The sequence below is a fragment of the Epinephelus fuscoguttatus genome, linkage group LG13 (genome assembly GCF_011397635.1).
Source record: "Epinephelus fuscoguttatus linkage group LG13, E.fuscoguttatus.final_Chr_v1".
Taxonomy (NCBI): Eukaryota; Metazoa; Chordata; class Actinopteri; order Perciformes; family Serranidae; genus Epinephelus; species Epinephelus fuscoguttatus.
Window position 1 is genome coordinate 21481293 of NC_064764.1, and position 27246 is coordinate 21508538.

At 41.0% G+C, this 27246-nt stretch overlaps 2 protein-coding genes across 2 annotated transcripts in view; both read left to right on the plus strand.

The window, feature by feature from the left end:
• Window positions 1–361: 361 nt before the first annotated feature.
• On the plus strand, window positions 362–20275 carry xirp2b (xin actin binding repeat containing 2b). Its single transcript, XM_049594092.1, has 9 exons — window positions 362–508; window positions 3679–3841; window positions 4804–4932; window positions 5587–5688; window positions 5905–5962; window positions 6061–6149; window positions 7721–17162; window positions 18489–18619; window positions 18770–20275. The coding sequence occupies exons 3-8, from the start codon at window positions 4807–4809 to the stop codon at window positions 18578–18580; spliced, it is 9909 nt and encodes a 3302-aa protein (XP_049450049.1). The 5' UTR covers window positions 362–508; window positions 3679–3841; window positions 4804–4806; the 3' UTR covers window positions 18581–18619; window positions 18770–20275.
• Window positions 20276–25673: 5398 nt separating this feature from the next.
• b3galt1b (UDP-Gal:betaGlcNAc beta 1,3-galactosyltransferase, polypeptide 1b) overlaps window positions 25674–27246 on the plus strand; it is a 68733-nt gene continuing 67160 nt past the window's right edge. Inside the window, exons 1-2 of the mRNA XM_049595133.1 lie at window positions 25674–25796; window positions 25897–25984. The gene's annotated coding sequence lies outside the window, so the exon portion shown is untranslated. The remainder of the gene's footprint in view (window positions 25797–25896; window positions 25985–27246) is intronic.

Here is a 27246-nt window from a genome sequence, read left to right on the forward strand (position 1 = left end):
TACAGTGTTTAGAGATTAACAGAAGCAGTCAAAAATGAGGGATTCTCAGAGTACTTGTAGCGAGTTTGTATGTGCATAATTTGGCATATAATGACAGGCGGTAACAGCTGCCGGAGTATGCGGCGCACTCTGATGGAAGCCGTGATGATGAAACTAGGGTGACCTGATTTATTAGTACACAACCCTCTGCAGAGGAGTCACAGGAAGTATTTCCATATGAATTTTCTAGGGACTTGACATGGGAGGCATGGAGGCCTCACTCTCTAAAAAAAACCACACCCCAGGCCCATCTTTTGCAAGTGGGCGGAGGGTCTAAAATAAAATCAGCTGTCACTGTCTGCTCGTTGGACAGAGGTGAAAACATAGTACTGGAGCTGGTCTCCAACACTGACTGGGATTTGCTTTTGGCTTGGAACGACCCTGCGGGCCGGCGGTGCAGTGGCCTCTCAGTGGGATTTTTACGTGCTGAGTTCATATTTTTATATTTTTTGTATATCCTCCTTACCTGGTAGGTGATGAGCACTCTGAGAGCTGTTTGAGTGGAGTGGAATTTTGTAGAAATATGTGAATAATTTTGGCTTTTTAAATGATGACTTTATGTTAATGATTCTGCATGCTTTAAAGGCAATAATTGTAAAATCTCTCTTTAATATTGGCAGAGAAAAACATGACAGAATGGCACTTAATTTTTGACTGTACTCTAAAATGCATTAACATGTCCTCATATTGAGTGCACCTCTACTCAAAACCCAAGATACAAAGGCAAAATATAAATCGTATGTCAGACTTGCCGGAAAATAAGATGTGACTAAAATATTAAACTAACTCTTAATTTTTATCTTGAGGAGAGATTAGATTTATTCTAACTAATTCAAAATAGATTGAGCCCTGAGCTGTTTGTACCAAGACAAGTTCCTTCAGGTGTTATGTCACTACTTCCTCATCGCTCATTGCCACGAAATGAAGGATACGGCAAAGTAATTAATTAATTAATTAATAAGAGCAAAGACACAACGTTAACAATGCAGGCTGTTTAAAATCATTTGGAAAGAGAACCCTTGACCTACCAGCTTTCCTCTATATTTCACAGAGAAACACGACCCTTCATGGTTAAGTTTAAAATAGGCGTGATTTATTTTTGCAAGTACATGGCGCCGAGATTACTTCACTTTCTTGTTATTTGAGCTCTCAGCCCGACCTGACATGTCATTAGATAGCCTTAGACTGTTGACAGATTTTTTTTGGCTACAAATTTTTGTTCCTACCACAATAATTTATAGTTAGACTTTAGTATGCTGCAGTGCAGAATTTTCCCCTCATTAAGTTTAACTGCAAAAGTCAAGATTAGAACCTAAGTATGTGCTTTAAGTAACAAGAATCCTCTAATTTTAAAAGTTGTGTAATGTGTTCCTTATCAGTCTTAATTGGCTGATTGGTTGACACAAACATACCCAACGTTCCTTTGAGGCTAAAATAGAGCATCCTCAGGAACTCATAAGCTACAAATCAAACATGGCAAAATAAATATGCCAACAGAAAGCAGCTAACAAAAGTGCGGTGCACCAATATAAAATGTATTTTTGCTGTGAAATTCAGAGCACTGCATTAATGGCTTACAGGTTCATGAGCCCACTATTCAGCTTACTTTTGAATAGCTTATTACTTTTAGCTATCTGTAACTCAAAAAAATGATTAAAAAAAATGGGATGTTTTGATCTGATTTGGTGTTTCATTCAGTCTGCGCTTTATTGAGTTTTTGAAAAATGATATGCAGTGATTAAACCTGTCCTTTGCTGCCAGGGATGATATTAAAGATGTGAAATATCATCTCGCGTCGCCTGCCTCGCAGCTTTTGCTGACATTATTCTCGATATTACAATAAGTTGGAAATACACATGGCTACAAGTAGTGCTAATGCACCACAGAACAGAGCAAAGCTGAGATTTTCTTTATGCTTTTTTTTCTTCAGAGTAATAGATGGGCTTATATAATTTTGATGCTGTACTTTTTTCAAATGTCAAAACAGTCTGTATTCATATTTCATCCTCTTATTTGCATCAGCACATTTATATCCACAAGTGAAGTGAGGTGTGAATACTTTGAATTTGCAAACAGAGACAAAAATGTTGTGTCAGCAACTGGCCGGATATGGAGTTTGTGGATGATAACAGTTAGAAGAGTTAATAATCACACTGACTGTCTTTTCAGCAGATTGCAGTACCCTGCAGGTTAACAATAATGCTCCTTCGGTTCTGGACTGCTGGTTGATGCAATTCCAGACATAAAGTCTAATTATGCCATAGACAAAGAGAAAAATCTTGATGATTACAAATACCACTCCCTGGGTGATCCTCTTAACCCCATAATACCTTAATATGCTGACTCACAGTATATTCTACAAACAATGCCTTTATTGACAAAATATGAGTGGCAATACAGTCATGGCTTTCTTGAAAACTTAATGTGCTCTAAGTGACCATTTCATTGGCCGATCAAAACTCTGGGGGACACTATTAGAGAATGATCATTTTGAACAAAACTATCAGTTTAGTTTGATTTGCTCTGAAAGCTTCCAATTAGGGCCTTTAGACACCAAGCCAGTCAGCTGCTGGTCAATGTTGGGCCATTAGTGAGCATCTGTCGCCCAAGTTTTTGCAGTCTGTCCCGCACCATTGGCACCATTTGCCGTTTACTGCTTTTCCCTAAGAATCAGCATGTTGAATCAGCGTCAGAGAAGGCGGAAAAAACACTCTGATTAGGAGTGTAGTTCAGTGTATGAGAAGAGAAACGGAAGTGAGGAAAGTAAACAAACAACTAAAGTCAAGATGGCGTGAGATCTAAACAAACTTGTTGTTATATTAGGGACAATTTCTTTTTTAGCCAGTGAGCTCTTTAGCTTGTGAAATTTTTGTTCTTTCAACATCAGGTTGTGTTGGTAATGTGCTAATTGGCTAACTAGCATCTTGAATCCGTCCTGTCAGTCTTCCAGTTTCCCTTTTTGAATGACAAAGACAGACCACAGCCGTCTGCTGGTATGGAGAGTTATATTCATTCATGCAGTCACAGAACATATGTGCTAGTTGGCTGCTTGCTGTGTGTTCAAGTGCAGTTTTTTGGCTGAGGTACAGGAGGTATGAGGTGACCCAACAGCCGCCTTCGCCGCCATTATATCTTCATTGTCCGTTTGGTGTGTCTAGGCCTTTAGTGGAGGAATGGGCCAAACTCAACTGACATCATGATAAAATAACTGCCTCGGGACACTTCAAAGGCTGTATATAATTATACATACTGAACATCCTGTGAGTAACTGAATGTCAGGAGACAAATGAGCAATAGGTTTTATTAATGCCCCCGTAGAGTTTTTGAAATGACTCAGACAGCATCATTCACAAGAGTGCCACCTGCACTATGGAAGCACCTTTAAAGCATTACTGTAGCTCAGATTTGGCCTTCTTAGTCAGTATATTTACATACAAAAACATGATCACAAATTCTCTGTACTTGCAAATAATCTGGTTTATATACAAGACAACAGCATAAACATAAAAAATCCAACAATTGTAGCAGTGCTTTAATTGCATGTGTTTATAAAACTATGGTGTGCAACCCCTTAATGATCCCTGACAACACACGTGAGAAGCATTTCATTGAACAGTTTATTGGGTATCTGTGTCGTAGCTGCTGGATGCGCAGGTTGAACCAGGGCAGGACTTCCTGAAGAGATATAAACCAGAGGAACCGGATTCACTCTGTGGACTCAGAGGTCATCCCACTGACCAACTGTGAGGCCGTGTACCAGCCAGCTGTCTCCAAGCGAGCAGACAACACCATCCCCAGCGGGGTACTTTACTTTGTGTGCATGGACATGTATTGTTTCTTCTACAACATGAAGCTGCAGTACCTGCCAGAGCTGTCTGCACTGGAAACACCATATGAGTAATTAGAAGCCGACTCTCTATGGTTATTATATCGGTTTGCTTGTTTTCCTGTTGTACAGTTTAATCTTAAGCTGCTGCAGGGCATCCAAAGCACAGTAGCCGGTATTGTCACCATTATTGTTGGTGTTGTCATGCAGTATAAGTGGAGGTGATGACAGTTTTGCAGCTGCAGAAAAGGGGTCAGTGGTCCTGCCTATACATATATAAATAGAGGGGAAATATGAGACTCCCTGCACAGGGCAGAATATAGAGGAAGGTGGGAGAAAATAAAATATTGTTGGCTGTACTTTGAAATAGATCTCACAGTTCCTTAAAACCATTACATGAACAGCATTTTAAATGAGTTTGTGCATGTGAGATAAGCCCTGACTCCCAGAAATTACATTTATGTACAGCAAACAGCAAATATGTTTTGAGGGAGGTATGATGCAGGACAAATTCTGTTTTCTATCTTGCGATACAGTGTCCAGTCATTAAGACAATAGCACTGTTTTTTTAATTACCTTTTTTTTAATTAACATTTAACGTAAATCACAATTTTTCCCTAATCTTGACCAAAGTGCTTTTATTGACTTTGCCTGCATGTTCCAAAGCTTACGCCATACATGTAGTGTTTCATTACCGGAATGAAACGTCTCTGAACATATTCCATGCAGCAATTATGTTGCCACAGCAACGTAATTAAGAAAGAAGTTCAGTAACATATGAACGTTATTTCTGGGCTGGTGAGAGAGCAAACCGCAGAAAGCGTGAGCCGCACCACGTTCGACGGCGTGCGCACCAGACAGAATAGCCCTATTAAGCATACTTTGATTTCAGGTCATGCAGAAGTAGAGGCAGCTAATGATATTTCCTGCTTCATTAGGTCATGGAGGAGTCGGAAGTCTGTTCCCTGCCTGGGGGACTTGCCAGTGTGAGGAAACAATTTGAGACCCAGGAAACTGCAACATCACACAGTGTAACCCAGTTCCATTTCCATCACAGAACTGTGCAGGTACACATGTAGAACACAGTATGTTCGTTCGTAAACCTGAGAGCATGAAGGAGATCACTGTGGTCAAATGACGGGGACATTCTTCCGACCTGAGCATGTTTGCATTTAGCTTTACAGTGGTGTCACTGCATGGGAAGCTTTGCAAGTACAATAGGTAAATTAAGGCTGAATATTAACCGGGGCTCTTGCTATATCCTCTTGCACCAGTACCAAAAGTGTGTAGCAAAGTGTGTGGGTTTAAGTTACAGACATTACTTGACATCTCTAACACTTTTCATGGAAACCTTGAGGGTGCTTTATAACACTGATATTGTAGCTCCATTCGGTAGATGGAAACTTCACAACACAGTGAAAAATATTGTCTTATTTCTTGTTTTGCTATGGTACAGTGTGAGTGAACAGCTTGACACATTCTTTGTCATCCTGCCTCCATCTGTGATTAGTCGTTTCAAACTGCGGTGAGCAATCTGGTCTAGCATCTTCTCTGCATGGTATTCAGTTGTGTGCTATTAAGCTTTGGCTGGTGGAGAGAATTGGAGTCGTGTAAACTCACATCTGTGACTATGGCAAGGGGGACAATGTGGTGAAGCGAAACCAAGAGTTATCTGTGTGTTTTTGTGCTGTGTTTGACAAGCACTGTCTTCATTGTCACAGGAAATGTCCAACTCTGAGGTGACAGTGTCAAGCAGCAGCAGCAGCAGCAGCAGGCAGGTCGTCCCAGGCAGTCAGCAGCTAAACTTCAACCAAGAAACTATGGTATTGAACTTTTTCTGTTGCTGTGTTCCTTCAGGCTTTGCTAATGAGCTTAACACTTTGATTGCCTTGTTGGGTACAAATTTAACTGATTGCAATCAATCACATTTGTGTAATTAATGTTTGTTTGGCGGTCTCTGAGTTTTGGAGAGAATACAACATTTCGTTGAACAGAAATATGTGTAGAATATCAATATCTTTTTTCCTTTTCTCATAAAGGTGTCATACAGCGGCAACAACTTGGCATCATCTTTTGAAAATCATCAAAATGAAACAGGTAGGATGTTGTTTAGATATTTTTCTCTGCCATATACGCTGTCACTGCCTGACTAATTTATGGCCTGCCTTTATACTTCCGTCTGTGCTGACTTTTAGAAGAGGAGTTTCCCAGGTACACAACAAAAGAGCTGAGGGATCGCTTTGAAAAAACAATAGAAGAGGCTGCTCCACAGAAACCAATGAGGGTAAGAATTGAAAAATATGAACTGACAGTATATTTTATTTAGGGTGAGTGTAATTTGAGATATAGAATATTATTTAAAGTTGCAATCCTTAAGATTTTTGGGCAGGTTTATTTAATATCACCTGTGGTTTCTGGTGAAAACAGCAAGTGCGATTAAATGCCACGGGAAACACTCCTTGAGCATTGTCTTTGTCTTTGGTCTGTAGAGGAATACAGAAAAGTAATTTATATGTGGTTACAGTGAAGTCAAGCAAACATAATGTTTTAAAGATGTGGTAACATTTCTGCATTACAATATCTAAAAATCACTACACCAGTGTTATATATTTTGTTGAGTTGTGTACTTATCCCAAATATTTCCCACAATCTTCAAACTCAGAGAGATCTTTAATTTCAATCAAAGACACAGTCCATTTTTGGTCGCCATAAGAGCATGTGGTTGTCTGCAAGTAGCTGTCATAAACTGACTTTTAATCCAGTTTTAAACCACTTTTTTTTTTAGATACACTTTTTGGATATTGGCCTTTTTTAACTTTATTTTAAAGGAAAGGATTTTAAGTCATTGGACGTCTGGATTTTAGTTAACAGAGAAATAAGCTGAGCACACATTAGCCGCAACTTGGCTTCAACCCCTGCTCAACAGCTTTGGAGAAACATTGATTTCTTTAATGTGAAACTGCTTTATATCACCTCGTCTATTTGCTTTGGAGAGGTGGAGACCTCGGATAATTTGGCTCCTGGTAAAAACCTGCAAAACATCTGGATCTTAGGTTATCAGAGAAAGATGACGAGTACACATGAGCAGTATTTAAAAAAAAAAAAATTAACCTGAATCTGCTTTATTCAGTGTTTTACCTGTTTTAATTATTTGGTCTGTTTGTTTTGGAGAAGTGGAGACCTCTGCGGATAATTCGTCTCCCTGTAAAATACATTGAACGCTGAAGGAATCCTAACCTGGATAAACTGACTGCAATGACCACATTGCTCCTATTTTTGCTCATGTTTAGAGCAAGAGACCCTTAGCGACAGAAGAGAAGTCAGTCAAAAATAATTTGGCATCATGGTCTGATCTACAGTTCTGATGCAGCTTTAATTGAACAGCCAACAGTGAAGCTGATATAATTAGATAAAATTGAAAACAGTAACACTAGATCACATACTTGCATCATTAACTGTGAATCCCACATGTGTGTGAGGGGAATCTGAATCCAGTGTGGGAATGGCAGACTGACTGACTGGATAGCCACTGACAATAAAATTCTATTGAGAGAGGTAGTAACAGAATGAAAATACACCGATTTACTTAAAAAATGACTTCATGAAAATGTTAAAGATTCTAACTTTTCTGCAAAGACTGTAATGAGGAAGCAACTTATTTACACAGTACCATTAACCTTGGATTGAAAGGTATTTGCTGTGTAAGTTTATTCATGTTTTATGATCTCATTTTTAAATTTTATCTGCAAGTCTTACAACAAGGTGAAATGTAATGTACATATAACTCTGTCATGGGCTAATGTGATGGATTTGTAGTTGTTCACCCACAATTATCATTTGTTATTCCCTAAAAAGATTGGACGTGATATCAATCGATCTAAGTGGTCCTCAAACGTGACACAAAACAACACTGTGACTAGTGAGGTGTATGAAGCATCCGCCACTGAGGCAGCAGAAGACACATCGGCTGAAGTGATGGATTATGAGGACTTTCCGCCCCCACCAGCTGAGGATTCTGACTATCTTCCGCCCCCGCCTCCAGACTTACTAGAAATGCCATCAGACAATGAAAATATTCCGATGTGCCATTACTCACCTGAGCCGCCAGAATCGGCAAACCCCTCCAAATACTCACTCAACAAAGAGGCTTACTTCAAGCAGAAGGGAATGTCTGAGCTGAGGCGTCTTTACAGGCACATTCATCCTGAAGTTCGTAAGAACATAGAGAAGGAATACTACATTGATTACAACGAAACTGAGAGCAACCAAGTAGAGAACCAAAAGTACACGTATGAGGATGAAGCCGGTAGTCCCGATGACATCAACGATGAAGAATACATGGAATGGGAAGAGATTCTTCCTGGGGAGGTGCAGGCAATGCGATGGATGTTTGAAAATAAGCCACTGGACTCCATTAGAGACGAAACTCCAGATGAGGAGGACGAAAACAACAAAATAACTGAGCAAGAAATTATTCTTGGAAAAGATGTGAGACGCACAGCTTGGATGTTTGAGACCAAGCCGATGGATGAGCTGAGTTCACACAACATCAACTCCACCGATTATAAAAACAAATTTAACAAATTTGATAAAGGAGATGTCCGCGCTGCAGCATGGTTGTTTGAAACCCAAACGATGGATAGTCTAAATAAAATGCACAAGGAGGAGGATTTGACTAAAGAGGTTGTCTTCACAGAGGAGGATGGAAATGCTACCATTTACATGATTGACAATAGGTACATGGAAAGCCTCGGCCACACTGAGACCATTGATGAGAGCCACCTGTTGAGTCTGAGGTCAGTGTTAGAGGAAATTCAGGGAGAAGTAAAAACTGTTACAAGCACTTTTGATACTCAGTTCAAATGCATCATAATGGGACAGTCAAGCCAAATGCTGGAGATTAAGTCTGTGCGTAAAATTGAAAGTGAACTAGAGAACTCCATTGCTTCACGTTGGCTTTTCGACACCCAACCCCTGGACATGACAAACAGAGAACCTACACCTTTGAAACTTGTGTGTAGTCTTTCCATGGAGGACAGCAATAAGGGAGACTGGGGCAGGTGGTTGTTTGAGATAAAGACATTAGATTCTCTCGATGAGTGGGAAAGCTCAAAAATGGAGAAGAAAGAGATTATTGGAGCTGATGTGCGCAAGCACTGCTTAGTGTTTGAAACCCAGCCAATGGATTCTCTGAAGGATGACTCCAATGCAAGACCCCAGTCTATTGAAGAAATTATCGGGGGCAATGTTAGATCTGCGAGGCACTTTTTTGAGAGCAGCCCTCGAGCAGAGAGGAAAACTGGCCCTGAGGTCGGAAAACTTCAAAAGGCTGCAGTAAATGAAGAAATGAAAGGGGATGTGAGGCACCAAAAGTGGCGCTTTGAGAGTCAACCTCTAGAGCAAATAAGAGAGGAGAAGAAAGAGGTTACTCGCACTGTGAATGTTGAGGAAGACCTCACACAGGAGGATGGCACAAGCTGCAGGGCAGATGTTCGCAGGAACTGCTGGGTATTTGAGACGCAGCCAATGGATACTTTAAAAGATGATTCAAATAGTCAGCCCATGACAAAAGAGGACATTATTGCAGGTAACGTGAGATCAGCCAGACATTATTTTGAAACCCATCCAGCTGAGGAGTTGAAAGAGCTTGCAGAGGTGGGCAAGCTGAAAAAAACAGTAGCACTTAATGAGGAGAGGGGTGATGTTAGACATCAGAAATGGCGATTTGAAAGCCAGCCCCTGGAGGAGATCAGACAGGAAAGGAAGGAAGTCATCCGAACTATCGACCTGGAAGAAATCGATAGAGTTGATGTCTCAAACTACAAGCAAATGTTTGAAAGCACAGATATAAACTGCAGGGATCAATCTCAAAAGATTCTCATAGAGGGAGTAACATCTGGGTCTGTGAAATCAAATAAAAACCTGTTTGAGTCTACTCCGCTGTATGCGATGCAAGACAGCTCGGGGCACTTCCACGAGGTGAGAACAGTGCGCCGTGAAGAGGTCATGAAAGGTGATGTAACAACATGCAAGTGGATGTTTGAAACGCGACCAATTGATCAGTTCGATGAAAGCATAGATAAATACCAAATTATCAAGGGCATATCCAAACAAGAAATAGAGTCTGGTGATGTGAAAACTGCAAAGTGGTTGTTTGAAACGCAGCCTCTTGATGCTATTAAGTACTTCAGCAATATTGAAGATGAAGAGGTTGTGCGGACAACTAGCAATGTTGACATGATGAAGGGTGATGTGAAAACCTGCAAGTGGCTATTTGAGACAAAGCCAATGGACGTCCTCTATGAAAAAACTGAGCTGAAGGGTGAAAATGAATCTGAAGAAATGCAAAAGGGAGATGTCAAAACCTGCACATGGCTTTTTGAGACACAAGCACTGGATACTATCCACGATGAGACAGAGACCATTCTGAAAACATGCACTGTCAATCAAGAGGACATTAGAGGAAAGGATGTGAGAACGGCTTGTTTTCTCTTTGAGACAGAGAAACTGGAAAACCTCACTGGGGAGGAGGCAGGCTCCTTTAAACGGGTCACCGAGATAGACATTGCATCTGGAGACGTGTCGGGGATGAAGTACATTTTTGAGAACCAAACCAATGATATCATGACTTCAACATCTGAGGAAGTAATGCAAAAGCTGAAGAGAGTTCAGGCTGAGGACATACAAAAAGGAAACGTGGTGAACTGTAGGTGGCTCTTTGAAAACCAATCAATAGATACAATACATGATAGCCAAGAGGAATCTACGAGCAGCCGCACAGTGAATGATGTACAAGGAGGAGATGTAGATAAGGGCCGTTTCATTTTTGAGACCTACTCCTTAGATGAAATTCAGGAGACAGATGCAGAGCTGAGGAGGATGCAAAAAATTGTCCGTGATGAAGATGAGAAGGGCGATGTGAGAAATTACACCATGATGTTTGAAAATCAGCCCCTCTACGCCATTCAGGACAGAGAGGGCCTTTACCACGAGGTCACCACTGTCACAAGCGAAGAAGTAACGCGAGGAGATGTCGTTGGGACCCGGTGGAAGTTTGAAACCAAGCCCCTTGATGCTATCAGGGATACAGATGAGGTTTACATCATTAAATCTGTCACGCAACAGGATGTGCAAAAAGGAGACGTCACCTCTGCTAAGTGGAAATTTGAGACACAGCCTCTCGACAGTATTGCCGACGAAAATAAGGTTTTCATGAGAACTGTGGATGATATTCAGGGTGGCAATGTGAGAATGAACAAAGATCGCTTTGAGTCTGACGCCCTCTCGCAGGAATCTGTAAGAACAGTTAATGTGAGTGAAATACAAAAAGGCGACGTGAGGACTGCAAAATGGAGATTTGAAACCCAGTCCACTGACAAAATAAGAAGCATGAGCTCTGAAAATCTGATTGAAACAGTTAAAAAAGAGGAGGTGTCAAAGGGAGATGTTAAACATTCAGTCTGGCTCTTTGAGAAAAATCCTCTTGACCACATTAAAGAGATAGATGAGGACGAAGGTAAAGCCATTACCTCACAGGAGGAGATTTTGAAAGCGGATGTAAAGACAACAACGTGGCTCTTTGAAACAACACCATTTGACGAGTTTAATGAGACAAAAATGGAGAAGACTGAAATCCTTGGCAAGAGCGTCAAGGGAACTCTTGAGGAACTTTACAGTCAGAAAATGGTGAAGTCACAGGGAATACTCATTGAAGCTGATGAAATAGGCGACGTTAGGATGGCAAAATACCAGCTAATGAATAAGCAGGCTCCGGAAATTCAACGAGAGGATGTCATCAGGGGAGATTTGCAGACTATTATGATGAACCTCCTGAACAGACAGGAAAGACAGGAGAGACAGATAGTTATAGACTCAGAAGAGAAGGGTAATATCACTTCTACGGTGCATCAGCTATTCAACCAGGAGAGAGACAGCAGTGTTGAAAAGGAGGAAATATTACGAGGTGACATTCAGGAAGCTATAAACAATCTTTTCAATGAGAGCGGCTCAGCAAAACATGGAATACTCATCCAGGAGGATGAGAAAGGAGATGTGCAGATGACATTATATTCCCTTCTCAATAAACAAGAGGATGTTAATGTTGAAAAAGAGGATATTGTAAGAGGGGATATAAAGAGTGCTCTTCAAAAACTGTCCAGCTCAGACAACACAGATCAGTCAGTGAAGATAAGGGTAGATGAGACCGAAAAAGGAAATGTCAACTTTTACTCCACATGTATCGAATCTGGGGCTCTCGACTATCTTAAACAGCTCCATGTAGAGCCTGATGAGACTCTGTCTGACAGAGCAGAAAAAGAGATGATCGTGGGAGGTGACATCAAGGGCACTAAGCTCATCCTCAGCCGTAATCAAACACAAATTGAGCGCACAGTGGAGGATGTTTTACCTGGTGATGTTCACAACACAGTAAAAGTGTTCATGTCACAGCCAACCCTCTCACTGGAAGGAGTCCAGAAGGAGGAGATAGTCAAAGGCGATTTAAGAGCTGCTTTGAGTTCATTGTCTGAATCAGCAAACCAGAGGGTTGTTGTAGAAAAAGAGGAAGTGGTGAAAGGCAACATACCAAAAGCCCTGCGGTGCCTGGAGAAGGCTCAAAAGCGGTACAAGGAGGTGGAGAAGCCAGATATCATACCGGGAAATATCAAAGGGGCTCTGAGGTCTCTTGAGAAATCATCGACATCCAGAGTTGAAGCAGTTATGGAGGATTTAGTTCCTGGAGATGTGAGGGCCACACTGAAATCTCTGGAGCTGGCAAAGCAAGCGGTGAAGGAAGTTGAAAAAGAAGAAATTGTGAGGGGCGATATTCGCACAGCGATGCAAAGTCTGCACGATGCCTCCAGCGAGAGGAGGACAGCTCCACAGGGAGTAGATGTTCAGGGAGACGTCAGAGGAACGATTCAGCTTTTAATGGAGCCTCCGCCCTCACCGAGGATGGAAAGGAGCCCAAGCCTGGAGCGTGACGTAAAGGGTGATGTGAAGATGTCAATTAAGTCATTATATGAGACGCAGGAGCAATCCCAGCTGGAGAAAGAGGAAGTGATAAAGGGCGATGTTAAAGGCACTATTAAATCACTGATGGAGACAGCACAGCGCCAAGCTCCCAAAGTCAGACTTGGATCATACAGGAGAGTTCGAGTCAAGCAGAGCCCTCCAGTTAAAAATCTAAAGGCTGATCCACAGAGGAACATACAAAAGATAAAAACTGCTAATTCAGTTGAAACATCCAAAGAAAATCACTCCATCTCTAATAATACTGAAATTGTTAGAACAGAGTCAAGTTCTGTGGTGCAGTCTGCTCAGCAATCAAAAACTGTGGTGGAGCATAAAACAATTACCCAACACCACGGCATCAAAACAGTCAAGACAGAGTTTCGTAATCTAAAGTCGAAGGGAAAGGGAATGATAAAACTAGACAAAACCAAAGTAAAGACTGATGATTACGTCCTAAAGCAGCAAGAGCCTGAGCTGCCTCTCCCACCTCCACCAGTGGCAGACACTGACCTTCCTCCTCCTCCTCCACCTCCCTCTGTTGATTCTGACATTGATCACCTTCCGCCTCCACCACCACCACTCACCAGTGAGCAGGACTTCCTCCCACCTCCTCCATCTCAACAAGAACTGGAGAGCATGCCAGCACCGGCAATTCATCCTTCACCAGCCAAAGCAAAAAAGATGACGGTCAAAAAAGTGAAAGCTCCCGTTCTACATCCCGTCCCGAAGCTGGAGCCTAAAGTGGAATTCAGTAAAACGCAACAGGTGGAGGTTACATCGGAGAAAGTGGTAGAAATTGGCCATAACCAATCACAAACAACAACACACTCATCAAAAATGATTTCATATGAAATCCCTCCACCACCTGAGTCACCAAAACCACTGAAGAAGGTTTACATCTCTCCTGTGAAATTCACCCCTCCTCCCTCCCCTCCACCTTCCATTAGAGGAAAAATGAGTAAATTCAACACTCCATTAATACAAGCAGAAGGAAAGTTCCGGAAGCTGAGGGAGGACAACACCCCCCCAACTACTCCAACACCCACTTTCATACATGACTCAGTTACCGCCGCTCTTGAAATGCTTTCCACCAGCAATACTGAGCAGCCAAATAAAAACACATCAGCAATCACAAAGGAGAGCGCTGAAAAGATGGCATTGAGTGTTCATTCAGACTCATCTAAGCAAGTCTCAGATTCCACTCAGAGCAATGCCATTGCTAGCCATAACAAAATCCTCACTGATTCAACAGTAATATCTGCCAAACAGCAAGTTGTCTCTAATGAGACTTCTAAAGTTGTCTCCATTCAAAAGACTTCATCTGTCTCAGCTGTTAAACAACAGATGCATACACAGAAAACTGTTTCTGTTTCCTCCAAGCAGTCTGCTCAGTCTGTCATCTCTGACAAAGTCCAGACGTCAACCACTGATGTCGCAAAAACTGAAAACACTAAAGAATCTAAAAATCAGAAAACAAAGGCCCCCAACAAGTCTGAAGATAAAAACAAAGATGAAATGCACCCTGATGAAATCCATACAGAGGAGAATGTTAAATCAAGCAAATCACAGCTGGAGAAAATAGACAAAAACGTAAAAGAGTCCAGATCACCACAGCGTGATAACAAGAAGAAAACCGATCATTCTCCCACCAAGAACCAAGACAAGGTTTCCGATCAGCAAATGCAAGCAGAAAAGACGGCTACCAATACAAATGGAAAAGCTGGCAAAGTAAACCAAAAGGTGAAAAAGAACAACAAGCAAGAAAAGCATGTAGAGACGAGAACAGCCAGTGAGAGTGAGAAACAGAGTGTTGCACAAGAAGGCTTTAAGGTGGAAGTGAAGAAAGCTACTGAGGTGAAAGTGATCAGTGAAACGAAAGAAGTAAAGACAGAGTTAAAGCAGGGGATTAAGAAAGTTACTTCCTCTCCTGCTGCTGCCTCCGCGCCTGCTGTTACTGTTAGCATAACTGACAGCCAACCAGAAACTCCAGCTCCAGCAAAGAAGAAAAAGAAGTCCAAAAAATCTAAAGGGGGTGCCCAACCAGGTCAAGGTAAAGAGATTTCCACAGAATCAAAGTCAGACATTGTTGAAACCAAAACAGCAGCTCCTGGAAAAACAAACCAAGCTCAGGAAACAATTGCAGTTTCCCAAATTCATAAAAATATAAAAGAAGAGCAGATTCAAGTCAACAGAGAAGTCATTACCACAGAAAGGAAAGACGATCAGAATTCCCAGCAACAAAAAGCAGTTCAAAAGCAAGCGAAGGGATCTCAAAAGAAGAAAGGAGTGACAGATATTCAGCAGAGCGCAGAGGAACTATCAGAAGAAAGAAGGGATGTCCCAATTACAGTGACAGGCGAGTCAGAACAAAATGAACGGGTAAAGTCCACAGTGGGGAGAACAGAGGAATCTCAGAGGCGAGAGGTCCAAGTGTTAATCTCTCACATCACAGAGATACAAGGAGTTTCAGAGAAGGCTGATTCTAAGTCTGTGAAGACTCTGCTCAATACAGTTCCAGATTGGCTCATGAGTTCGGAAAGAAAAAGTGAACTGGAGGGATCTGTGGTGGAAAGTGATGCTCAAAAAAGTGAAGAAATTCTTTCCTCTGTGAGGAAACTTGCAGAGGCAAAGCTAATGCATCTAGAGGATAACGAGACACTGGAGAAGCACGAGAGTGAGCCTGTTTCTGAGAAATCTGCTTCTGGTGGGGCATCGCCAAGAATATCTAAGATCAGTATTGGTTCTGCTAAAGTTGAGAACCAAACAAAGAAAAAGATGTCACATGAAAGACAGAAAGAAGAAGCAAGTCAGAGCAAGTCTGTAGACCTTCGCGCTCCCTCGCCATTACTGAAGATGCGTTCTCCCTCACCGACGTTTATCACCATCGAATCCACACGAAGAACTGACTCACCCCAAAGAGTTACTCCGTCGCCTACCCTTCTGCACAGGCCACCCACACCTCCTACACCACCGCCACGCAGGTGTGACACCCCAACATCACGTCTCACTAGAATCACACCCTCTCCGACTTTCGACAGAGCGGAAAATTTGGCTCGGCTCAAAGACACAACAGCCAAACTGTCACGTGGCGTCACCCCACCACCGCTACTCCCCCAACAAATCTCAGAGAGGAAATCAGAGATTGTGGAATCACCTCCATCATTTCATCGGCAAATCAAAATCGAGTCCCAACTGGTGGAGACTTCAGGGACGTCAACAGAAAAGCTCAAACAGAGTTTATCCGGCGAGGCTCAGCGGGCCGGTGTAATTCCTGCTCATGTAGAAGAAGATCAAGCTAATATTTCAGAGGGTTTGAATGCAAATGAAACACAAAGTAAATCTGACTCCCACATGCCATTGTGTCAAAATGACCCAGATCTTATTGATGCTTCGGATATTTCAGAGCGATCATCTGCATCTGTCAAGGAAAAGAGAGAGTTTTTCGAAGAGGCTCAAAAGGCTGAAATTAATAAGACCTATGTGCGAAAGGAGCCCATTGCTATCCCTGAGCGACTGGGCCCAGATATGGAGGAGTGTGAGACAGAAAATAAGAACAAAGAAAAGGAAGAGCTTCCCAGGGCAGACTTGTGTAGTCTTGTAAACAAATTTGAATCACCAGAAGAGAAAGTATATATCAGAAAGGAGCTAATCCCACTCACAGAGTGGCTTAACAATAAAGCTGAAAGCACAGATTGTGACAAAAAGAAGGCAGACATCCTGGAACAGGAAATGCCAACTTTTGACATCCAGGCTATTAAAAATGTTTTTGAACTGGATGAGCAAAGTTTCTCATTCACAGAGGAGAAAAAGGATCAGGAGGAGACTGTGTCAAGCCTGAGTGAAACAACAGCAGACACTTCAAAGCGGGAAAGTCCTCAAGAGACAAAGAGAGGCTCACGGCAGAGCACCCCCCTCCCTCTCCAGAAAAATGAGGTAGAAACTGTGCCAGCAGAACCATCAGGCTTCTCTGAAACCAAATCAATCACAGAACATTTCTCAAATGTTGACGAGTTTGGTAACAAGGTCACCGGAACAAGGACAGCTGTCACTGAGCACTCTGAGAGTTCGTCAATCCAACGGGTTCCTTTCTCCTACGCTGATGCAGTCAAAAGAAAAACTGCAGCAGGGAAGCAAACAGAAACCTACGATGACGATGCTGAGAAGTTGCTGAGTAATTTTCATAAAACATGGACAGAGAGTGAATCCGTTTTCAAAAGCCTGGGCTACACCATATCTGAGGAGACGACATCACAAGTCATGTCACATCAGACGATTGTCTCAACTGGTAAAGACCGCAACAGCATGAAACAACAGAAACTAATGGCATGGACTCCAATGGATGTACAGGATTTCTTTGAATAACTGCTTGTGGTGTGCAGTATTTGAAATTAGCACGTTGGATGCATTGTGAAAGCTTTTCTGTTAAACAAAAGGTGTTGGTAACAATCAAGAAGACTGGAAGTCTACAGCCATGCTAGCAGCTCTGTGGAAATGTTTGCACAGCAGTGTTTTGGGCTAAATTAGCATGCTAACATGCTCATAGTGATTAGATGCTAATGTTTAGCAGGTAAGTCTTTGTAGTTTAGGATATTAGCATGCTAACATTTACTAATTAGCACTAACCACAAAGTACATCTGAGGCTGATGGGAATGTCATGATGGCTGTGTTAGAGATTACTGTTTATCCTCTGGGGATCATGAATATCTTTACAGAATTTTGCAATAATATGTTGAATATTCTAAACAAGGGGTGTCAACATTTGACTGCTTTCAATAACATCCTTGACATTGGAACAGCAGTTTGACAAAATAATGTTATGTTAGCTTTCAAACACATCTCATGGTCTTCACCAGTGAATTGAGTTGTTTAAGGATGTTTCCAGTAACATCTTACGGCAGCAACCAAACTTGAGAGTATCTTCCTTCCTTTTATAACTACCTATCATGATGTGATGACAACTCAGCCAACTCTATTCACTAATAAAGACAATGACCTTTAATGGAAAGCTCTGAGAAAGTGGACCTTTAATCAAATTAATTTGTTGAACTTTTTGTACATTGTTTGCAGTAGGGATGATGTTGCTCTGAACGTAATCGTTCTAACAAGCTCATGACAAGCACTGCAGCCTGTTCATGAGGCTTTCCATTTGCTGACCTGCAAAAAAAAAACAGAATATAATGTACCTTTTCAACAAGAAAATTACAGTACACCATGTCTAAGTGTTTGCAATTACCCAGATGACAGCATATTTATAGAGCTCACAAACAACGTGTAGTTAAGAGATACATGGACATCCATGCATGGATGATTGTAGGTGGCTGAGTAAATAGTAGAATAAAATTGTGTGTAAAAATACACTGAACAAGTCACTCTCATGACCACTGTAAAGGTTTTATTTAAACAAATGAATAAACCATATGAGGTATGTTTAAAATACAAATGTAATCCTTTTTTTTTACTGCTTTGTGCTAACAAGATTAACCGTAATAATAAAGAAATGAGAGAAAAGCCCTAGTTGTTGCATTGTGAGACAGCCCAAAAAAAATGGTCTGCACATGGGATGAATGAAAGAAAAAAATCAGTGATTTGCATTTTATCTCTTTCAAACAGGTTCGAGTTCCGAAGTCGGAGCTCTGCGCAGTATGTCGGAGGAGAGCTTATCCGATGGATGCACTGATAGTGGACAAAAAAAAGTACCATAAATCCTGTTTCTACTGTGAGCACTGCAGAAATAAATTGAGGTAAACGTGGCATCCATTCAAATAAATGCTCACCTCAGGCACAATTAAACATTGCAATATTAATTAGTAAGTACCTTAGTGTATTACTGACAGTATAGTTGTTTAAGAAATAGAGGTAACTGTCTTATTCTGAATGTTCTTTTCTCTTAGCCTAGGAAATTACGTCTCTCTCCATGGACACTTCTACTGTCTACACCATTACAAACAACTCCTCAAGTCCAAAGGGAGCTACGATAATGGACTTGGGCAGAAACCCACAGGAAGTGGTGGACCTATCCCCTCAGATGAGAAACTTGAATGGAGATATTCTATGAGCAGCATAAGTTCAGTTGACAAAACGCACGGCGGTGAAAGCGAAACGACAAAAACGTGCAATGAAATCAAACCGCACTGCAACAAAATATCTGTAGTTTGGCCCCCACAGGCCGATCCCCCGAAGAAAGCCTTTAAAATAGAAGAAGACATTCAGCTCACTAAACCGCAGTGGCCCCCTCCTGACAACTCCCCCAAGTCTCCCAAACAACAACACAGAAAGGCTGTTCCCAGAAGTGTCCTTTGAAATAAAATCACCCAACTACACTGTTTAGTCAAATAAACCCAAAGAAGAAGCACAAGAGAATGAATGGTACAATAACATGCTATGAAAGAACTGTCCTGGTGGTACAATTAAGGATGTGTTTGGTTGAAGGTCGTGCAGCAATGTGATTTAGAAAAGGAACATGAAAAGTGAAGATGTGAAAGGAATCTGTACATACTTGTAAATGGGGCGTGAATAGAAAAGCAGGTTGTAAGTGGAATAGTAAGTGCTAGAGAGATAGATGTGAAGAAAGTGTGGAACGTAGACACGAAGCAGTGTGAAAGAACAGGCTTATCTCGTGTAATTTTTCATTCGTTGTATTTTATCTTTATCTGATGTAACATTTAGTATTCGACACAACAGGATCGAATCAGCTTTAACTGCTGTAACAATTGCCTTGTACTTAGACGAGTTGAACTGGCGAGAAACAGCATCAGGGCAGATTTAACAAAATGAGTTTTGATGTTGATTTCAATCTACATTTCTGGGCAGATTTAAGTCAGAGATTTAGTCACTTTTAAATCAGCTGAATGTCTAAACCTTACAATTCCCAATGCTCTTGAAAGTAGCTCAGTAAAAAAATCCATGAGAGACATTTTCCAATATAATTCGGCCCAGTTTCTTTTTTCCAATCTTTTGTTTCATTCTTAAAATAATTGGTTTATTGTACAATTCATTTCATTCTATTGCTTCTGTATTTATGGAAATAGACTCAGTCTGTGTTCACTCTGTTGTATCATTCTGTCAGCTCTTTTATTTTTCAACATATCAACATTTTTGCATTTGCCTCTTTTTTTAGCACCTGGTGTGCCGACTACGAAAAGCATCTTGGAATTATTTTATTTATAATATTGAAAGTATATAATATAAACAAGTGAATTGGTGATAATCATGTTTGTTTTGGACATTTGTATCCTATTTTGAACGACAAATATTTTGCAATGGAGAATTTTATTTTTTAGATTAGACGGTTATGCCTTGCTTTGTACAAGAAAATTCCTGATTCTGTCATGCTGTCAGGCTGGTTCACTAACTTTATTGCTGATCTAAGGGCAATAAAATATTGAATTTAATTGTTCCATTCGTCTCTTTGAAAGTCTGTTACTTCACAGAAGAAGTTGGGGAGACTACTTCTTCTGTAGCAGCACGGCGATTTAAAATGAGACTAAATGCCTCACATTTTATCTGGGACACTACTCTCTCATTCTAATTTTAGCAATATCAGTACTGATCAAAATACAGTTCAGTACAGACCCTTTTAGGGCCGACGTTACAATGATGTCATTTTGTTAGCTGGAGGCAAAACTTGACTCACCACCACAGGGCTGTAGGCTACATAGGAATCTTCGAATATCATCTCGTTGTGTTACTTGGTGCTAGAATAGGAGTCATGGCTCAAAACTTAAATTTGAACACATATCAGCCGCCACTGCTTAACTATGGTTAAATGCGATAAGACGAAAGGACTGGACAGAGGCCATCATCAGTCATCATTAGGGAAAAACTATTTACTGTTGTAGGGATGAATAACGTTATGTGTAACAAGGGTTATCATGTCCATCTCATTAGGAACTGGAGAGGTATTTGAGGAATATTGGATTTCACCATCACACTAACTTTTTAGCACATTAGATAACGAAGCGAAACAAACTGGAGGAAACCGTTAAAGTGTTGTCCTCCTTTGTAAGATTGGCACAGTAATCAACCACAAAGCTATCCCACCTTCAGCAATCCTGTTGCATCATCCATCCACTGAGCGAGAGCATACGGGTCAGCCAGTCTGGTCCCGTTGGTCAGTGTTTACTTATTCAAGTAAAACACGAGCTCCTGGAGAGTGAGTGACCTGACATGGGTATTCGTAAATTTAGTCTGACACTCTCCAGCAGAATGAGGGTCCTGTTGGTCACAGAAACAGAGCGTTATATTTCTTTATGAATTAACAAACAGTTAAGTTAATCACACATTCAATCTTCCACAGACAGAGTGCCGAGAATGTGCTCTGCCACTCCGAGGGTGTGATGCTCTGAATAACTGAATGGTAAATTCAGACAGCGCTCTGAATTTACGAATGGTCCAGTGTGTGCACTCCAGCACCCAGAATGAATACTTCTGAATACAACACTTGTATCACCTTCCTCCATTGTCTAAAAGAACTCGCTAGCTAGCACTGGCTAATGTCTATGGAGAATTGTTTTGCCTCCAGCTAAGCCCCGCCCACCAAAAATATGTAATACTGTTTACTAGAAACAAAAGGTTCTATATTGTCCGTGCCTTAACCCAAGTTTCCTTGTTTTCTTATTATGTCCAAAATCCTGAGCATCTATTACTACATATTCTCAACATGTTCTCAATGATTACTCCAGATTATGACTACTACCTTGGACATTCATGGGGAAAATGTACAATCATGAACTGTCTTCATCAGTTTCACGCCTCTCCAACAAATCTATGTAACTTGCTTACATTGGTGTTCTTTTTGAATGTGTCCTCCATCTATTTAGTAACTCTGCAAACACAGCATATTTTTGCAAACAATAGTCTGTAACTCAACAACTTTAAATACATTACACCACAGGTTAACACCCACATCGTCAGCATAGAATGGCTTCCCTTTTACTGGAGGCAACTGGAAAAAATCTCCAACAGCAACCACTAGCACTAGCTAGTGCACTGCTGCATACAATTTCACATGCTTCAACTATGCATTATACATTTAGCAATGGCACAGACATGTAATTACCCTACACACCTTTAGCTGGAGAAAAGATCATCAGTTTGCATGCCAAATACCGTGATCTGCAAATTTTAAGAGTTCTGTGTCAGTTTTGCCTCTCCCTTGTGTTTCCTGTTCCCCTTTCCTAGTGTCTCATGTTTGTTTGCATTCTGTCTCTGTGTTTGCTGGGTGTGGCCTTCTGGTTCCCTCCTCCTGCCACTCCTCCTGGGTGCTAGCAGTTGCTGAATCCGCACACCTGAACCACATCTACTATCAAGCCCTGCAGTATAAAACCCCAGCTCAGACATCCAGGCTCATTGCCTGACCATTCAGTCTCCTCTGTGGTACAGACATCAAGGCCAACTTCAAGTTTTTTTTCCCTGGCTTTTTGTACTTTTGGACATCAATTCACACTCTGTTCTGTGTCTCAGGTTCACCATGACGGCCTCAATCATAACTTGCCACACCCAACCTTGTTCTCATCTTCTGCCTCCGGATTTAGACTTCTCTGCCTTCAGCTAATCTGCCTGCTCTGCTTCACCTCAGCCATCTTTTCATTCAAGCCTTCAGCTCCACTTCTTCAAACTACAATAAACTGCCTTTAATCATTCCCAGTTTCCTGGTTGGTTTTGGGTTCTATGTTGAACTGCCACAACAAGTTGATGAAATATCCATGGTTGGTCATAAACTGATTGCATATATTTATTGCAGATTATGGCACTTCAAACAGAGGGGTGATTTTTTTCCCCTAGTGTGGTTGCTGTTGGAGATTTTTTCCAGTTGCTTCCAGTAACAGGGAAGCCATTGTATGTTGACGATGACAGTGTTAACCTATGGTGTAATGTATTTAAAATTGTTGCGTTAAAGACAAGTGTTCAGCAGAAAGATGCTGTGTTTACAGAGTTATTAAACAGATGGAAGACACATTCTAAAGGAACACCAATGTAAGCAAGTAACAGATTTGAGAGATGCCAAGGGCTGATTTACATTGGTAGTCCCCCTGCCAGATGTTTTTCAGCATAGTTCCTAAAAAATAATAAAAAAAATTAATACAGTACACATAAAATATGCAATTACAATATAAAATACATTAAAACACATAACAATCTTATTGTCACAGACAGTATAAAGTCGCCCAGTGACACAGAACAGTAACATTGCACACATCGTGTTGCCTTCAGTGCCTTAAGTATGTGTAAGCTCTACGCCTTGTTTATGGATGCAACCAATTAACAAGCAGACAGGGGAGAAGGGGCTGTATGGGGTGTGTGGATAGAGTGTGAGCCTGTAGCAATGTAGAGTCCAGCACATAGTTCTTGTTGTAGTTGTGATCAATTGTGATGGATAACAGTAGTAGATGTAAGGACAGTGGGGGGTTAAAGTGCTAGAATAATGGAGAACAATAGAAGTTAAAGTGCTGTAGAGCTGATTTCCAAGTGCTGTCAGTTACATTGCAAAGTACATCGTAAACAAATAAGCCCGAAACAAAAGAGAGATAAATAAATAGGAGAGAAAAAAAGAAGAAGAGAAATAAATCAATAAATAAATAAATACATAATAAGCAGCCAGGGGAAAAGGGACTGTTTGGGGTGTGTAGATGGAGTGTAAAACTGCAGCAATGCAGAGTCATAACAGTCATATGGAGAAGTCTGAACATGTTGAGAATACGTAGAAATAGATGCTCAGGATTTTGGACATAATAAGAAAGTTAATGCCTTGACATTATGCTAAAGTGTATATTACATGTTTAACTAAAAAGCTAATAGGCTTGGTCCAAAATCTGACTTTCACACCTAAAAATCTGTATTTTGGCTATAAAATCTGCAGACTTCTTCATACAGCCATTAAATTGCACATCCAAGGTCAGGCAGGAAGAGGTCATATGAAAAATAAATATATTACATGACTCATCAGTCATCTCTTCTTGGTCAAAGTAGTGCTACAACCATAACCGGTCTTGCCTACTCTCACAGAGCTTGTCAGGTTTGTGTCTGGTTGAAGCAGCCTACAAGCAGACTGGAGCAGGTCAGCAGATCCTTCTCACACCTTCAGGTTAATCTCCTTTAGAAGCTGTCCCCACCCTGGAGGGGATTTCATAGCTCAAACCACAGGTGTGCCTGCAGCAGACCAGGAAATCATTTCCACGTGGGGAAACAAATTGGACATTGAGCATTAAAAAAGGCAGATGAGGGACAGCTTGAACACACGCAGTGTGATACAGCAGCAGAGGATACAGCACATGCTCTAATTGAATTTTATAGTCACTTCTAAAATAAGCTTATGACCAAATGTGGTTACTCATCCTCTTACTGCTCCTCAGTGTGAACCAGCTTAGCACACAGTTTGCTGACTTGGACCACCTATTAATGCTCGGCAATATATCTATGCTACATTGATATCATGATATGAGTATAAGTATCATCTTAGATGTGGATATAGTAACATTATAGTATTGTCTTTTCCTGGTTTTAAAGGTTTTATTACAGTCAAGGGATGTAATTATCTGGACTTATCACACTGTTCTAGCTGTTATATTATTTGCCTTTACTTAGTCATTATATCCAGCTACTGATGATTATTTATCAAAACTTGTATGAATATTTTGAGAAAGCACTACAATTAATTAATTAATTAATGCTACGGTATCATTATGTCATGTATTGATCTACATTTGTTTGCCACAGCACAGAGCTTATTTTTTGCAAAAATCCAAAATCCAATGGAAATATTTCATATAGGCTTTTTGATGAGGGAACCAGGATGGAGCTAACTTGCACATCGGCCAACAGAAAAACAGCTGATTGCTTACAGATCACATGATTCCCCTCAAATCTCATTCAGAGCGCCCTATTTAAACTGCTCTGGCCTGCCTACTGTTGCTGCTTCCTCTGCAAGCCGCTTTGCAACCTGCCTCTGCCCCAGCTCCTCCTTTTGTTTTTATGCTGTGTCTGATTTATCAATGTCATTTCTGTTTGTCACTGATGCTGTTCTGTTCTGTTTCCAGGGGGTCTTTGCTGCTGCTCTCCCTGCCTTAGGCTTTCCATGTAGGCACATGGAAGGGCAGGGAGGTTTGCTCTCTCCGCCTTCAGCTTTCCATGCAGGCACATGGAAAGGCAGGAAGGTCCCAGAACAGAGCCATGCTGCCAAATATCAAATTGCACATGGAAATAAAATTTGGTCCTGACTGAAGTTTATTTTGTTAGATGTTTTATGTGTGACGTACTGTTTGTAAATTTTCTGGGTTTTTTTTTAAATTTGCCTTTAATTGTTTGTGTTTTACTGTCTCCATTTTACAGTATTGTCTTTTAACAGTTTCCTGCCCAGGGACCGTGGATACAAATTAGCTATATTGCTAACTTTGGCTCAAAAGTTGTGCTGTGCAAACCCCATGTTAAATAAACTAATAAACTAGTTTGCCTTATACAGCTGTGACATGGTTCATAATTTTGTATTGAAAAATTGCACAGCCTACTTACATTGCACACTGGGCCAACATTTGAATATTTTTACAATTATATGTTGCATCTCTGAAGTTGTATCATTTATACTTATTTTTATTTTTATTATTTTGGCTCTTATCTTCATACATTTTTAGTTTATTTATAAAATTAGCCTTTTGGCACAGCCATGCCACCACAAAGGTGTGCCTAAAAGCTTTAAGAGGCCCTTTATTCTTTAGAATAAACTATATTCTAATGTTACTGATTTGTTTGCCCATCCATGTGTCCTGTGTGTGTATGCTTTTCCAACAGGACAGGACAGCAGCTAAATGTGTTGTCTGCTATGAAACACTTTGCAGGAGTTGACTGGAAATTCTCTCACAGCGTCAATCTACCTTGCTACTCCAGGCTGCGTGCAGCTCCCACTTTCTCCCTTTGAGCGGATTGGTAAGGGATCTATCGGATTACACTCTGATTGGCCGGCTCTGTCTCGTCAGGGGGCACGTCAGCCCCGGCTGCACTAACCATCATGTTTTCTCCCCTTTAGTCGAATAACAGTGCTTTAGGATGCTGGAGCGAGGCAGTAGCGTATCATCAGGACCACAAGTCAGAGTGGGATGGAGACACTGAGTGAGGTAAGCAGACCAAGGATGCTTTCTGTCTTTTTAATGGCGTGTGTGATGCAGGCTGAGCTTCACTCATCTTGCGGAATACAGTGTAATGTGATGCTTTTACTTTTAGTAATTTATGCAGTGTTTGTAGAATCGCCTATCCGCATATAATAATCTGTCCTTCCTCATTTCCGTGCGCTCAGCCGCAGGTTTTCGGGTGTCCCGGTTATTGTTGGGGCTTTGATCCCTGCCTTGCGGTTATATCCGTCTGGGTCTGTAGTGATGCAGCTACTTTGGCTCAATCCCCGTTGAGCACATACTGATCTCCATCCTATTCACACCGCTGCACTTAACGGATACAAATGCGTAGGCTGTCCAGGACGATGGGAGGTGCAGGTGGCCAAGTTGCACAGTCGCATATCAAACTTTAAACAGACATATTTATTATTTTAATGTCGTTTGCAGAGTGCTGGTGCCTTTTACTCATGTTTCACTCTTAACTGCATGCCCATGGGTGCTGTGTGCACAATGCTTGTGTGCATTTCCTAAATGTCTGTGTAAAATAACAAGGAACAAACAATTGAAAATCCCCCCAGGGGATTAATAAAGTCATTTTTCTTCTGCTGCTAAATTTAAAAAAGTAGCCTTTTATTTGACTTGACAGATGAGTAATAACATAAGATTTAGAGAGAGCACTCACTTAGAGATAAATGAAATGTCCCTCTGGGCCCTTACCTCAGTTGTCAGCTTGTAGGCTAAAAATATGCCTTTTTAAAATCATAATTATTATTATTTATAGGTCAATAATGAATGGTGATCAGTGAGACTTCAGTGTTCAGCTGCAATTTTAGCCCACTGAAGATAAAAAATCAACAAGATCTGATGCTTTCAGCTGAGATGATGTTTTGTGTGTACGCTAATGAAGTTTTGAGTAGTCATAGATGCGGTGGGAACATGTTTTCTATCCTTATTATGGTAGGCCCAATGCAAAAATGTACTAGTGTTGCACTGGTGTCAGAAGGAGATGGAGGCTCAAGTTAAAATGTGCATGAGAGGGTCATGAAGATCTTGCATAGAGTTGTAGTTTGTATCGTTAAAACTCATTTTAGTGACATGCATAATGTTTAAAATCACTTTTAGCATCTTTTAGACAAGTAATTACAACTGTAGTTTATTACGTTTTTTATTTTACTCGATTTTTCTATCAGTGAGATGCACAACTTTATTCACTTATCAATCTCTGACTCTGTCTTGGTGTTTTAGGATGTTGTTTAATCACTTAAATG

What these genes read in the sequence shown, in the direction of transcription:
- xirp2b (XM_049594092.1), top strand. Translation starts at nt 4,807, where the DNA reads ATGGAGGAGTCGGAAGTCTGTTCCCTGCCTGGGGGACTTGCCAGTGTG. An exon ending in TCCATCACAGAACTGTGCAG is followed by an intron (nt 4,933 to 5,586) that starts GTACACATGTAG and finishes TCATTGTCACAG; the next exon opens with GAAATGTCCAACTCTGAGGT. An exon ending in CTCCACAGAAACCAATGAGG is followed by an intron (nt 6,150 to 7,720) that starts GTAAGAATTGAA and finishes TTCCCTAAAAAG; the next exon opens with ATTGGACGTGATATCAATCG.